Here is a 13778-nt window from a genome sequence, read left to right on the forward strand (position 1 = left end):
CTACAGAGGATCGTCTTGACCATGTCTACATGTCTATGCACTGAGTTGCTGCCATGTGATTGGCTGAATAGAGATTAGTATTAACGAGCGGCTGGACAGGTGTACCTAATAAAGTGTCTTACAAGTAAATAATCTTACAAATAAAAATTCGTATAAGCTATATTTGCACAAATGCTAAACAGAAGGACTGCATTTTAAATTTTTCCAATAAAATTTCTAAAGATCCTTTTTTAATTTATATTGAACCATGTCAGCCATAGATATAGTGGGTAATCAGTACCCAGTGATATTTGTTCTTGCAAACTGGGCTTTTAATTTGCAGTGTGTTTGTTAGTTTGGATGGCAATTAAAGCTCTGGAACGAATAATGTGTGGTAGTGCATATGTGAAAAAAACAACAACAAGATTATAGTCATTAGCAAAAATGGAGTCAGAGTTTACAGCTGCAAGGACTATTAATAAAAAGCAAAGATCCAAGTCATTTAAGAAAAAGGCTTTTTTTGAATGCAAAAGACTGAATATCTCAGAAAAATGCTTATCAGTTCAAAAAAGTAATTGAATTAAAACACTAATGTTGCAGTTAATGTCATGCCAATTAATCACACATTCAATATATTTGCAGACTTGTGAACTAAGCAATATTTAGAAACCGTCTTTGACAATAGTGTCAGAGTCCCAAAATACACTTGCATCCAATGAGCAGTTTAAAGAAATCTCGTAATAATAGCAGAGGCATTAAAAAGTTCAAATTTAGTGAACACTACATTCTTCATGCTATTGTTTGATGTTTCCATTAATGCTGTCATGTGCATTTCTAGTGGTTTAAAAAAAATATATGTAATATTTAAATATTTGCAGTGATATTTCTGTGAACTTCACATTTTCAATATTGTTTTCCTTAATATGGTTGTTTTCAAAATGAACTTGATTTTGAATAAATCAAAATTGTAAGATGTGATTTATTTTTAATTCAGTTTTATTAATAGTCAATATGTTTTACTTAAAAAAAATTGTTAAGGCCTCTTGGTGGTAACGAAAGGAAAATATATTTTTAGTATAGCATATATATTTAATATATATTTTTTATACAGCAGGAAAATAAGTATTGAACACGTCATTTTTTTTTTTGCTGGGAAAAATACTGCTTAGGGAGTTGTTAACGTGGAATTGAACCAGATTTGGGTAAAAACCCAAACAATACAAACATAAAAAAAATATATAGCAAATAAACAAATATAAATATCCCGCTCGCTTTCTGAGCCTTGTTGAACAAGTTCTTACACCCCTTTGATTGGTCATGTGCTCAACAGAAAGGGTTGCAATTGGCTCTTGCGTGCTGGATAAATGACATCAGTCCATAATAACTGGTTTATAATTACTGAACAGATACCGAATTATCCACGTCTGCATCGTGGTGCACTAAAAAAACAATTAATTTTAACACCCCTATGAAACGTATTTAATAAGTTATATAAAAGGCTTTTTTGGTGATGGCAGTTTAAAGATAGACGGCACTTATATGGAGAATGAAGTCACATAAATTGCTCAGGTGTGAGTTTTTACCAAACTTCAACAGACTGTAAAAATCTTGATGGTTTTGTGGGCTCGTCTATCAAATATGATCTTTAATTTGTACTTTATATTGGGTTCAAGTCAGGTGACTGGCTGGGCCATTCTACGGCTTGTTTTTCATTCTCTGAAAGCATTTAAGAGTTTATTTGGCTGTGTTTTGGATCATTTTCTTGATGAACAATACTTGTTCAATACTTATTTTCCCTGCTGTACATGTCCAAAAAAAATTAAGTTCAAATAAGCCTCAGCAAAAAAGTAATCTAAATGTAATGCAAAAGTTACATTACAAAAAATGTGTAGTCTAAGAGATTATATAACTAAATTTATCAACCCAGCTCTGTGTATCTACGTTACTGATTTCATTTTCAAGCATAAAATAGATTCATTTTGAAATACAGCCATTTTAAGTTGCAGTACCTTCAAAACATAAAATCCCAAAATACAATGAAATATAGAGTTTATCATTCAGATGTGTGAAGAGGGTTTGTTAAAGTTTATATCTGTACAATACGATGCCAGTGGGAAAAGATGGTGCTAAAAGTAAATGTGCTAAAAGTAGGAAACACATTATTTCTGATGACACTGCAAAATGCTTTATGGTGCAAAAACCCACATATTCCAAAAATAGCTCTTATTTAAAAATTAATGCAAATAAGAGCTAAAGTCAGGGCAAGAAGCAAGACAGTCTCCTTTTTAATGTTGAAACACTCTAAGTCGAGGACTTTACACTGTACTACTAGATGGACGGACGGATGGATGGATATATAGACAGACAGACAGACAGACAGACAGACAGACAGACAGACAGACAGACAGACAGACAGACAGACAGACAGACAGACAGATAGATAGATAGATAGATCTCATCGGTCAAAGATTTTCATATGTGTCGGTGTTACATTTGTAAACTAATGTAACGCTATAACAAAATAACAATCAAATATCAATTTATTGCATCACCCTAGTGCTCAACATAAAGCACAATGAAGTTATAAATATTCTTAAAACTTAAAATGATAACAACAAACACTGCACAGCCTAACCAAAAGTTTGGTGGACATATAAATTCAGATATAAATTCATGGAGACATAAAAAGTTACAGGGTGACATGGTGGCTCAGTGGTTAGCACTGACGCCTCACAGCAAGAAGGTTGCTGGTTCGAGTCCTGGCCGGGTCAGTTGGCATTCCTGTGTGGAGTTTGCATGTTCTCTGCATGTCGGCGTGGGTTTCCTCTGGGTGCTCCGGTTTCCCCCACAATTCAAATACATGCAGTACAGGTGAATTGAATAAACTAAATTGGTCGTAGTGCATGTGTGTAAATGAGCATGTATGGATGTCTCCCAGTGATGGGTTTCAGCTGGAAGGGCATCCACTGTGTAAAACATATGCTGGATAAGTTTGGAGTACATTTCGCTGTGGCAACCCCTGATGAATAAAGGGACTAAGCCGAAGGAATAAAGTTTATATATATTATTTTTATATATAATATTTATACATAATATAATAAGTTTATATATAATATATATTAACAAATTTCTATTTTTTTTAAATGTTTTTGCAAGATGGTAAACCTTTCTAAAGTCTCTGAATCCCTCCAACATCAGGTTGTCCAGATGAGAACCAAACTGATGATCATTTAAGCCAAAGCAAGAGAAGTTGGTTGTTGGTTGCATCTTTGCAATGTCACTACCTCATTCATGTCCCTCTAAATAGCTGGTCGTCCACTAAACACAAATGAACAAGATGATATTGTGGAGAATCTTAATAGGCTTTCATTCAAAACTAGTTAGGACTGATCTTCAGTTTAGTGCTGAACAGGGAAAAGATCTTGCATTCAATGTCTTAATGTTTAAAACAATTTGGACTGAAAGCTTTGCAATGATCAAACCTTACATTACGAAAACAACCAAAAAGCTTGAGGAGCAAGTCGTGTGGACAGAAAACTGATCTGAATTGTTGTTGATGTACCTGAAGTTGACTTAAACTCACTGAACAGTGAGTATTGTATTATATGTCATGCATGACAAAGTCTTCACAAAATGTTAGTTTACTGGGGACAAGGTTTCAATTCATTTATAAATCACACACAAACACAGTGTGACCAGGCAAGCTGGTTTCCTGGTACTGAAAAAGAACCTGTATGTTTTGTGTACATTCACGTCTAGTATCAATAGCTGTTATGAGAGAGAGACTCAGAAAGCAATGAAAGAAATGTTTTTCTGTCAATGTTTTTGCCGTTGAATTTCATGTGATTGCTTTTTAAATAAAATTTTAAATACAACAATCACTTGTGACGCGTGTGTGTGTGTGTGTGGACATACAATTTTCTGAACATCAGAATTTGCACCCTGTACACCCACCATCATACATCTGCACAGCAGAGTGAAAGCAAAAGTATATCATAGCTCCATCTGCAACTTGCAGTTCCTTCTTTGCATTTAAAGGATAATAAGCCAACAATTTTCATGCAGAACAATGAGCAAGAACAAGCAAATCTGAAAACACATGGAGCTGAAAACATTCTCGAAGCTAAAAATATCGAAATAATGAAATGGCCAGTCCAGAGTCCTGATCCAAACCTTATTATTCTAAAAATTATAGTATTTGGACTGAAAAACATGGCAAGAAGAATAGATCAAGATCACAGCAGAGTATTGTGAAAGATTAGCGATGTCCTGTGATCACAGAAGTACTGAAGTCATTTAAAGCAAGGGCCTGTAAACTTCCTGCTCATTTTTGACTGATGTGACCTTCAGAAATGTATTTGCAATCTTTGTTCAGTCAGTGCTGTTTTCTACTAAATAAATAATTTGTGCAACTTTGTACTGCTCTACAAGCGTGGTATAACTAATAGGATATTTTTAACCAACTCTTCAAATTTTGAACTACAAAGATACATTATTTCTGAAAAAAAGTTAAATGATCATAAATTTGGATCTTTACTGTATTTAATTCTTTATGCTGTGTACTGTATTCTAGTTCTAGCAGTCGAGTATATACTGTAGAAGAAAAGAGCAAGTGAGTGTGTGTTTTGTGATTAGTGTTATGTCATAATGCTGCTCTCAGCTCTGGGGTGGGTGTGTGTTTGTGTGTGTGTGTGTGTGTGTAATAGCAGGCCTGAGTCAGACCACTGATACCTGTCACTGCACTTACATGCTCTCATATAGGAGCACGAAGCCACAACTAAAACCACTGCCGTCTTAGTGAACAAAAAAACAAAACAATAACTTGCTCAGTACAAAAGAACAGCACATATTGCTCGACAGACAATCCGTGAAACAAAAAGTGCTTAACACTATACTGAACTATATGAGCACTTCTTTGAATTATAAATTACACTTCTAAAATATATCTGTTCTGATTTCTGTAATTGAGAGAAACTAATCTAAATCCAAAAGCCAATTTCTGTCAGTAGGTGGTAGACAGCAATATTTCATTTAAAATAATTAAACTAAACTGAACTTGATAATGAAGCTGATGGTTCTGATGGTGATTTTCATGAGGTGTGTTTGAAGCTTTTAGGAAAATCAACTTTCAATGAATTGCACTGCCGTTAATATGGAGAACAAACAAAAGAAAAGAGTCAACAAACTAAGTAGGTTACCTAGGTTGTGTATAAAAATACTTGTACAACTTGGATTTCTAAACATACAGTCCAAACAAATCTTTATATAGAAACTGATAAAAATGTCATGATATTATGCAATATTTTACATTAAATCCAGGTTATGGAGAATGAAAATGAAACGCCTGGTTTTAGACCACAATATTTCATTAGTTTGGTGTAGTAGAGCCTCTTTTTGCAGCCAGTACAACATCATTTCTTCTTCGGAATGACAAATACAAGATTGGCAGATACAATTTTTGAGCTATTCTTACAGAACAGTAGCCAGGCCACTACGTGATGCTGGTGAAGGAAACAGACTCACTCCTCCAAAACACCCCAAAGTAGCTTCAATAATATTATGATCTGGTGACTGTGCAGGCCATGACAGATGTTCACTTCTGCGTCACCATTCTTGCTGTGTGTGTTGGTGCATTATCTATATCATTAGCCTGATTCATGGCACAAACTTCAGGATACAATGTTTGAATCATCGGGTGCACATGGTCCTAGAATGGTTTGGTGGTCCTTGGTAGTGACAGGTCCATCTAGCACAAGTATTGGGCATAGGGAATGTCATGATATCGCAGCCCAAACTATTACTGAATTACCCTCATGCTTTACTCTGGGCATGGAACAGGGTTTTCTCCATAACCTAACTCTTCCTGGTCTGGGAAAGACAGTGACAATGGACTCATCAAACAATACATGTTTCACATTGTCCACAGCCCAAGATTTTCGCTGCTGACACTAGGGATGTGATGAGATCTTGGGCTACGAGATCTTGCAAGACTAAATCGAGGGGAGATTTCTAATCAAGGTGAAAAGTTGTCTAGTGAGTTGTGATGTTATGATGGAGCGTGAGGGTGAATTTAGCACTGATGATTGGAGGCAGGATTAGATTTGAACTGCAAATGAAGTGCTTTGCACACACCTGGCAACCCGACACTAATTTGCTTGGGTGGGTGTGATGTAATCGCTTTTTTCACCAGAGTTCAATGGTTGCTGCGTCCAAAAGCAAAGGCTGCTACAACTGCTACCACACAAATTAACCAAGCGATGGAATAGCACTTTAGACATGGTTATGTCATAATCGTCTAAAACACAAATCGAATTAACCCATGAAATCTTACCATTTTAGTCACATTACTAACCATTTTAGTCACATTATTTCACATTACAGAGAAATAAACGCCGTATTCAAAAGCCACATTTTTCACAACAAGATAAGCCATATACACACGGCTGTTTCACACTATTCTTTGCACCCACAGAGTCAGTAAAACACCAAGACACGCAAATCTCCTCCGTGTGCGCGCACACAGTGAACTCCTGGAGACGAAAGAAAACTTTCTTTCCATTCGGTGTGTGTGGTATCAAATTCTATTAAAACAACTCCTATCAGTCCATACTCACATCCAGTAGCTCAGAGTTTATCCAGTCAGTAGAGTTTATAGCTAAATATTTTGCTTGTCCTTTATAGGATAATTCGTTAAAATAGAAGAAAAATAACATTCAGTACAAGTATATTTAATAAAGCGCCTAAATTGTTTTGCATTTTGTGAGTTTTTTCCAGTTGGATAAAATCTATTTTCCATTCATTTATTTTCTTTTCGACTCCTTCCCCTTATTAATCTGTGGTCGAATAAACCGGCAACTTATCCAGCACGTTTTACACAGCGGATGCCCTTCCAGCTGCAACCCATGACAGGGAAACATCTATACACACTCATTCACACACATACACTATGGACAATTTGTTTAGCTTACCCAACTCACCTATACCACGTCTTTGGATTTGTAGGGGAAACCGGAGCACCTGGTGAAAACCCACACAAACACGGAGAGAACATGCAAACTCCACACAGAAATGCCAACTTAACCGGCCGAGGCTCGAACCAGCGACTTTCTTGCTGTGAGACGACAGCACTATTCACTGTGCCACCACGTCGCCTATTTTCCATTCATATATTAGCAAATGTTATTTTACACTCGATTATTAGCAAAACATTTTAGTGTTTGCATGCCCTTTACAGCATAGAATTCATTCAAATAGAAGTAAAATAACATTTATTACAAGGTGCTTTTTAAAAAAGCACCTACATACTTTTGAATTTTGCGATTTTTTTCAGTTAAATAAAAGACTAATGTCTTTTCATACATTTCATCATTGAAAATTCCATATTTTTTAAATAAAAATCTTGTCACGCCTTATTTTTGTGAACCCAATCTGTGTCTCATCTCATGGAATAAGCGTCTCGTCACACCCCCCTAGATGCCACCATTAAAACCGTTTGGCATTGGCACAAGTGACAATTCCTGATGAACAGTTTTTGTGAAAACAGGAGAGTTGAGCTGCACATTTTATTCTGCAATGAGTTTGGCAGCTGTAGTCTTAGGGTGCTTTCACACCTGTGAATCGATTGAGTTGTTCCGAAACAGAGATTACAATTGTTACATTGTTGCTCTTTGCTCTTGGAGCGGTTCGCTTTCACACTGCAAAGTTTCTAATCGGACCAAAAGAGCTAAAACAAGTCACGTGCGAGTAAACTCTCCTTACATTGGTCAGAGTGTCAGGGTTTATTTTGCAGCGTCCCGCTAAACTGTCAGGAGAGGTGGTGATTTGGTGGTGATTGACAGGGTGCGCGCGCGACGTGTCTGAGGAGAGATTCGGTGGCGAGGGGTGAGAAGGGTGCGCGACGATGCCTATTTGAGGACCGGGAGGGAGACGCGAGATTACCGGGAGATCATCACTCGTTTGCGGGCATCCGGAGACTCACGAAACTTCCCGCCATACTCATAATTCTCTCTTCATATAGCCGTATGCCTATTATATATCCATAAAACACTGTGATATAACCGCGCTCGGATCGGATCGCTTTCTCACTGCAATCGAACCGCTCCAGGGTTCATTTCAATCGAGCCGAGACCACCTCATTCAAGCGATCTCGGAGCGATTACTTTGGCGCGGAACAGAGCGCGATTGCCCTGTTCACATATGCCAAATGAACCGCGCTAACTGGGCAAACGAGACAGGTTCCGAAACAAAAGTGTAGGTGTGAAAGCACCCTTATGTTTTTTGGATACAATGCCAGTTAGCACCCAGATATTCATTTCAGACCGCTACTTCTTGCATACAGTTACTCCTGTTGGATGTAGTTCATCCTTCTTGGTGATATGCTGACATTAGCCTGGATAACGTGGCTCTTGATATATCACAAACACTTTCCATCCTGGTCACAGATGCGCCAGCGAGACACACACCAACAACTGGACCTCTTTTAAACTCTGATATGTCACGCATAATGTTGTATGCATTGCCATATTTAAGCAAAACTTTGGGTTAACTCTTCTACAGTTAAACCTAACCACTCTGCTCTTACTGGTATAATGTGCAATCAATGTAGATTGACCATCAGGCTGGTTAAACTTAGCCATGAAACCTCCAACACTAAATTGGGCAGTTTCAGTTTCATTGTCCAACCCCTGTAGCACTCATACAATAATAATATCTATTATTCATTTGGTCATTACTTACATCCCTATAGATGAGATGCACTTTGAGTTTCTGTGTATAAGGTGCTCTTCCCACATCATAAATCAAATAAGGTGGAAATTAGTAATTTACCTGTATCTAACATGACATACACAAGCTCATGTCAACAACTATAAACCTAAAAGTCTGACACGAGATTAATACAGCATAAGTAAAGAGAAAACTGCCTACATTTCATCTATAAACCCCAAAAAGCATTTGCAAGTAAACATGTGTATATTAAACGATCACAACTGAACATCTCTTCATTTGGTTGAAACACATTTTGAAGCTGCTGTATCACAGAGAGTACAATTACTGTTAAACATAATAGATTGTTTTAAGAAGTAGTGTACTGGTTATTATGTCAAAATATGAACATGATAATGAAGTGCTGGGAATGAATGAACAGATTCATACATGTTAACCTCATTCATTCATCTTAAATATACAGGCAACACTAAAAGTGGCCAAAGAAATCTCTTTGGTCGTTTAATTTGCACCATTTAGGTTTCTTAATACTGTGTTATGAAGCAGAACAGCAGGTTTGAGGTTGTGTGTTTGTGACGAGGCCCCCTGTGTGGCCTTCACACACACATACACTCAACCTCCAATTACGCACGTAATTCTTTCCATCCCTGCCCGGTAAACAACCGCGAATTAGCTACAACCGTGAGAAACACACATACGGGACTGGGGACAGTGGGATAACGCCAAAACGAGTAGTTCTGCGTCTGTTTATCAAGCTACGGAGCGCTAGCTTTAGCAGAAGCCGAACCAGCAGCGCGCGCCGTGTCTCAATACCTAGCGAGCTCGCTACATAGACGGCGTTTTCGTGCTGACAGGGGGCGTGCGCGTTTATAAACATATGGAACGGAACCCAACGCTTCTGACGCGCGACGCAAGGACGAAAAACGACGCCTGTGTAGGCAGCTCACTAGGTTTTGAGACACAGCCATTACGCACAAAACCATGGTTATAAGCATTTTGCATATATGTTAACGCTTGAAACGCATTCAACTGCAAGCATGAGTCAGAAATGAATAAACAGATCGAGCTAATCGGATCTAATGCATTCTGCATTCAATGAACAGACATCTAAAGCTGTCATATCTGTCATGCATGCTTACATGCAATAATAAGAGAAATAAATGAAGAATGGATGACGTTTTCATAAACAGCCCTTGACAAACTCCCTGACCTAATTACTCGACTCTAACATAAGATGCCTAAATGAATGGCAGTAAATGAAGGATCTGGGCCTGTTGTTTACCTCTAAGGACAGGTGAATGAGGGCAGCGTTCGGGTGAGCTCCTGTGCTCCGGTGGAGAGCGCCTCTGCCGCGGGATCAGCCGTCCGTCCAGCGAGGCGCTTCCTGCCGGACTGGCGAGCGTCGGGCTGCCGGGAGTGGAGTTGCTGTGCTGGGCTGATGCTGTCGGTTCTGTGTTGCTTCCGACTGAGATGGATGAGGAGGAGGAGGGAGTGGAGAAGGACGCGGGAGGGCGGGTCGGGCTGTGCTGATTTCCACGCAGGAGCTGGTAGGGCACCGTGGCACGAATGGGCTGCAACCGGCTCGTGTTGCCGGTGGATGATGATGATGAGGATGATGATGCTGAGGAGGAGGTGTTGATAGGGGACCCGTCATTGCTGCGCCTGACCCGAGCTGAATGCACAGGTGATGCTGACATTACTCAACCTAACTATGTGGTAGTTCTACTGCAAAATACGCAACTGAATTCCTTCCCAGGCATTCATTAACTAAATTTAAGTCATTAATTAAACTTCAAGAGATTAGTTACAAAGCCGACGTTTAAGTTACTTTAATGTCGGTTAGTTTGCAGAATATGTAGCAATGTAGCTTCCCTGAACGGAGTTTTGGTTCTTGATTGGTTGACGCTAAATGTCTTTAAAAATGTGAGGAGTACATCCGAGTCCAGAAAATTAAGAATAAAAGTTTGAAACGAAATGTTATCCCGACTGTCGTGTGTCTCATCACCCCTCTTTTGCCTTGTGCTACTCCAAATGACAGGCACTCCGGCGGTACAGTCGCTGAGCCGTGTGGGCGGGAGTGTCCGGCGTTTTCATGGCCTCTGATTGGTGCATTACGTGGTGAAACTAAAATATGATTGGCTTCAGGAAAATGATGGGTTCAGAGAGAGCCAATAGATTGATTGTGGTTGAGAACGTGTTTGTTATTGGTTTAGAAAGATTGTAAACTGACAGACTAATCTGGGGGTGCACGCTTCAGTACTAGATAACGCAGATGGTCTCTGCGTAACGGACTTAACTGTAAGTACATGAGACGACGTACTCCTGAGACTGGGCTAGTCGACATAAGTGTTGTGTCTGAAGTTATGTTTTGAGGTAAAATGTGCAGTCACAGAAATGTGTTTCTCTAGCAGTGGTTTTAATTGTTGGATTATTTTCAACCACCTAGAATTTGTTTCTTCTGAGTTGTTGGAATAAGTGAACACAAGAAAAGCAAACTGACATACATGTTGAAGGTTGTGTTCTGCAGCGGTGAAAACAGAAATAATTCCCAATTTCTAGTCGGCCTAATTGGTTAAAAATGAAATATAAATTGGATGTCTTGTTTTTGTATAGTGAAATGCAACAATTTGGGTATTAAAGGGATAGTTTAATCTTAAATGAAAATTCTGCCATTTACTTACCCTTAGGCCTGTCACGGTATATATTTTTGTTGTATGATGTATTGGACCAAAACATATTTTGATAAATGATATTATTGTTTATCGCAACTCACCTATGGTCATAAGCTTTGGGTCATGACCGAAAGGACAAGATCTCGGATACAATCGGCCGAAATGAGTTCCTTCGAAGGGTGGCAGAGTGTACTCTTATGGATAGGGTGAGCAGCTCTGACACTCGGGATGAGCTCGGAGTAGAGTCGCTGCTCCTCCACATCGAAAGAAGTAAGCTGAGGTGGCTCAGGTATGCCTCCTAGATGCCTACCTAGGGTGGTGTTCCAGGCATGTCCCACCGAGAGGAGGCCTCAGGGAAGACCCAGGACACCCTGGAGGGACTATGTTTCTCGGCTGACCTGGAAACGTCTTGGAATCCCCCCGGAGGAGCTGGAGGAAGTGTCTGGGGAGAGGGAAGTCTGGGGTTCTCTCCTAAGACTGCTGCCCTTGCGACCCGGCCCCGGAAAAGTGGCAGAAAATTAATGAATCAATAAATGAACGATATTATTGCCATTTTAAGACAATTTTATGCCACTGAATATATAATGCCAGAATGACAATAAAATATCACACTCTTTTAAAGAACACATCATTTTATTCTTCTGAAGATTACATTTAATTATAGTCATGTTAGAAATTTAATAATTAGGCATGAGGCTGTACGGTGGCGCAGTGGGTAGCACGTTCGCCTCACAGCAAGAAGGTTGCTGGTTCAAGCCTTGGCTGGGTTAGTTGGTGTTTCTGTGTGGAGTTTGCATGTTCTCTCCGTGTTCGCGTGGGTTTCCTTCGGGTGCTGCGGTTTCCCCCACAAGTCCAAAAAAACGTGGTACAGGTGGATTGGGTGAGCTAAATTGTCCGTTGTGTATGTGTGTGAATGAGTGTGTATGGATGTTTCCACAGTGATGGGGAAGAGCATCCACTGCGTAAAACATATGCTGGATAAGTTGGTGGTTCATTCCGCTGTGGCGACCCTAGAGTAATATAGGGACTAACCCGAAATGAATGAATGAATAATTAGGCATTGGAACCAGAATGTGAAAGCGCATATATCCTTAATTATTATTAATAAATGTTAACAAAAAGTTTACGGTAAAAAGTAACAGGGGCTGCGATATCAGCTACCATTATCTATTTTCAGTCGTCAGACACCCACATGAAAGTACTACAGTAATTTATAGTAAATACTATAGTGTTTTTATAACCATACTTACACTGGCACCTCCAGTAGAGATAGAGATGTTGCGCAATCCGATAAAATGTTGCTACATATTGTAGACTGGGCTGGGTAATCATCAACAAGCAAAACAACTGCATTCTGACAGCAACTGCACCTGTACGGCAGGGAATGTGAACTTACATTTTTACATTTCATTCTAAACATTTAGTGTCCAAAGTTTAATTAACCATATTTAGCTGTTTTTGCTAAAATCATACATTGCTGCAATCAAAAACGAGTAGTGTGTATGATTCAGCATAGCGCAACCTTACCTAATATAAAATGAAAACTGCAGAGTCCAGCATTTTTAATTAGGTCCTCTCTCCATTCAGCTCTTCTGATAGCCTGTTAGCCAAAGATGTCTGCGGTTGGCAATTAAAAGCAGTGTGGTGTACGGTAAAGTTTAAGTTTGATATTTTTAGACTTGATTTTGGCATCCTACCGCTCAACTCAACATGTTTGCTATTGCAGCCAGTCTTTTTTTGCAACCGGTGTGCAACCATGTTGAACCCATGTGACGTCATGTGTGACACTGAAAATATGATCACGGGACCTATGGTTTCTGTGCAGCATTGCCAAAAGTGCCATGAGTAAAAATGTTACTAATTACCCCACCTGCGGGTAGTTCTGTTTATTTTTATATTTCCTTAGTACATAACTCGACTTTTTTATTCTATATAGCACAGCATTTTTATTTATTTAACTATTAGATACAAACATTTGGATTTATTTGCATTATTATACAATTATTTTAATTAGCAATATAATTAATTTGTTCTATTAAAAATATTTTCTATTTAATTTTTTTTATATATATATAACAGGGTATATGCGAGAATCCTAAAGGTTTTTAATGCCTTTTTAAGACTTTTTAAAGGCCTTCTCAGAATATTTTAAGACCTCATCACCACTTCAAGTTCTAATCAGTATCAAACCTTTAACTTAATAAACAGTCATTAATAAACAGTTGTAGTTAAATCAATGGAGCACAACCATGCAACAGAACTCAGATAAGCTCGGAAGAAACAAAGCTTTAAAAGAATAAATTAAGCAGTTGTTTTCAGCGACAGGCTTCAGCCACTGTTTAAACTCTTCTTTCTCCAACCAGGAGTGTGCAAACTTACATTTTCCCATTTTGCAGTCTGTTT

At 38.7% G+C, this 13778-nt stretch overlaps 1 protein-coding gene and 1 long non-coding RNA gene across 4 annotated transcripts in view; one reads left to right on the forward strand and one right to left on the reverse strand.

The window, feature by feature from the left end:
- glcci1a (glucocorticoid induced 1a) overlaps positions 1-10768 on the reverse strand; it is a 75144-nt gene extending 64376 nt beyond the window's left edge. Inside the window, exon 1 of one of the 2 annotated variants that reach the window (XM_087294073.1) lies at positions 9986-10768. In XM_087294073.1, coding sequence (XP_087150199.1) covers positions 9986-10400 — 415 coding nt within the window. In that variant the 5' untranslated portion in view covers positions 10401-10768. 2 annotated transcript variants of the gene reach the window in all.
- LOC147832573 (uncharacterized) lies at positions 1128-10735 on the forward strand. 2 transcript variants are annotated; one of them, XR_015516818.1, is made up of 2 exons: positions 1128-2769; positions 7069-10735. It is a non-coding gene; the product is annotated as an uncharacterized LOC147832573 (long non-coding RNA). The 2 variants fall into 2 exon arrangements; XR_015516819.1 differs by having other exon boundaries at positions 7194-10735.
- Positions 10769-13778: the final 3010 nt, after the last annotated feature.

The sequence above is a fragment of the Danio rerio genome, chromosome 19 (assembly GCF_052040795.2).
Source record: "Danio rerio strain M-AB ecotype USA chromosome 19, GRCz13ab, whole genome shotgun sequence".
NCBI classification, from domain to species: Eukaryota; Metazoa; Chordata; class Actinopteri; order Cypriniformes; family Danionidae; genus Danio; species Danio rerio.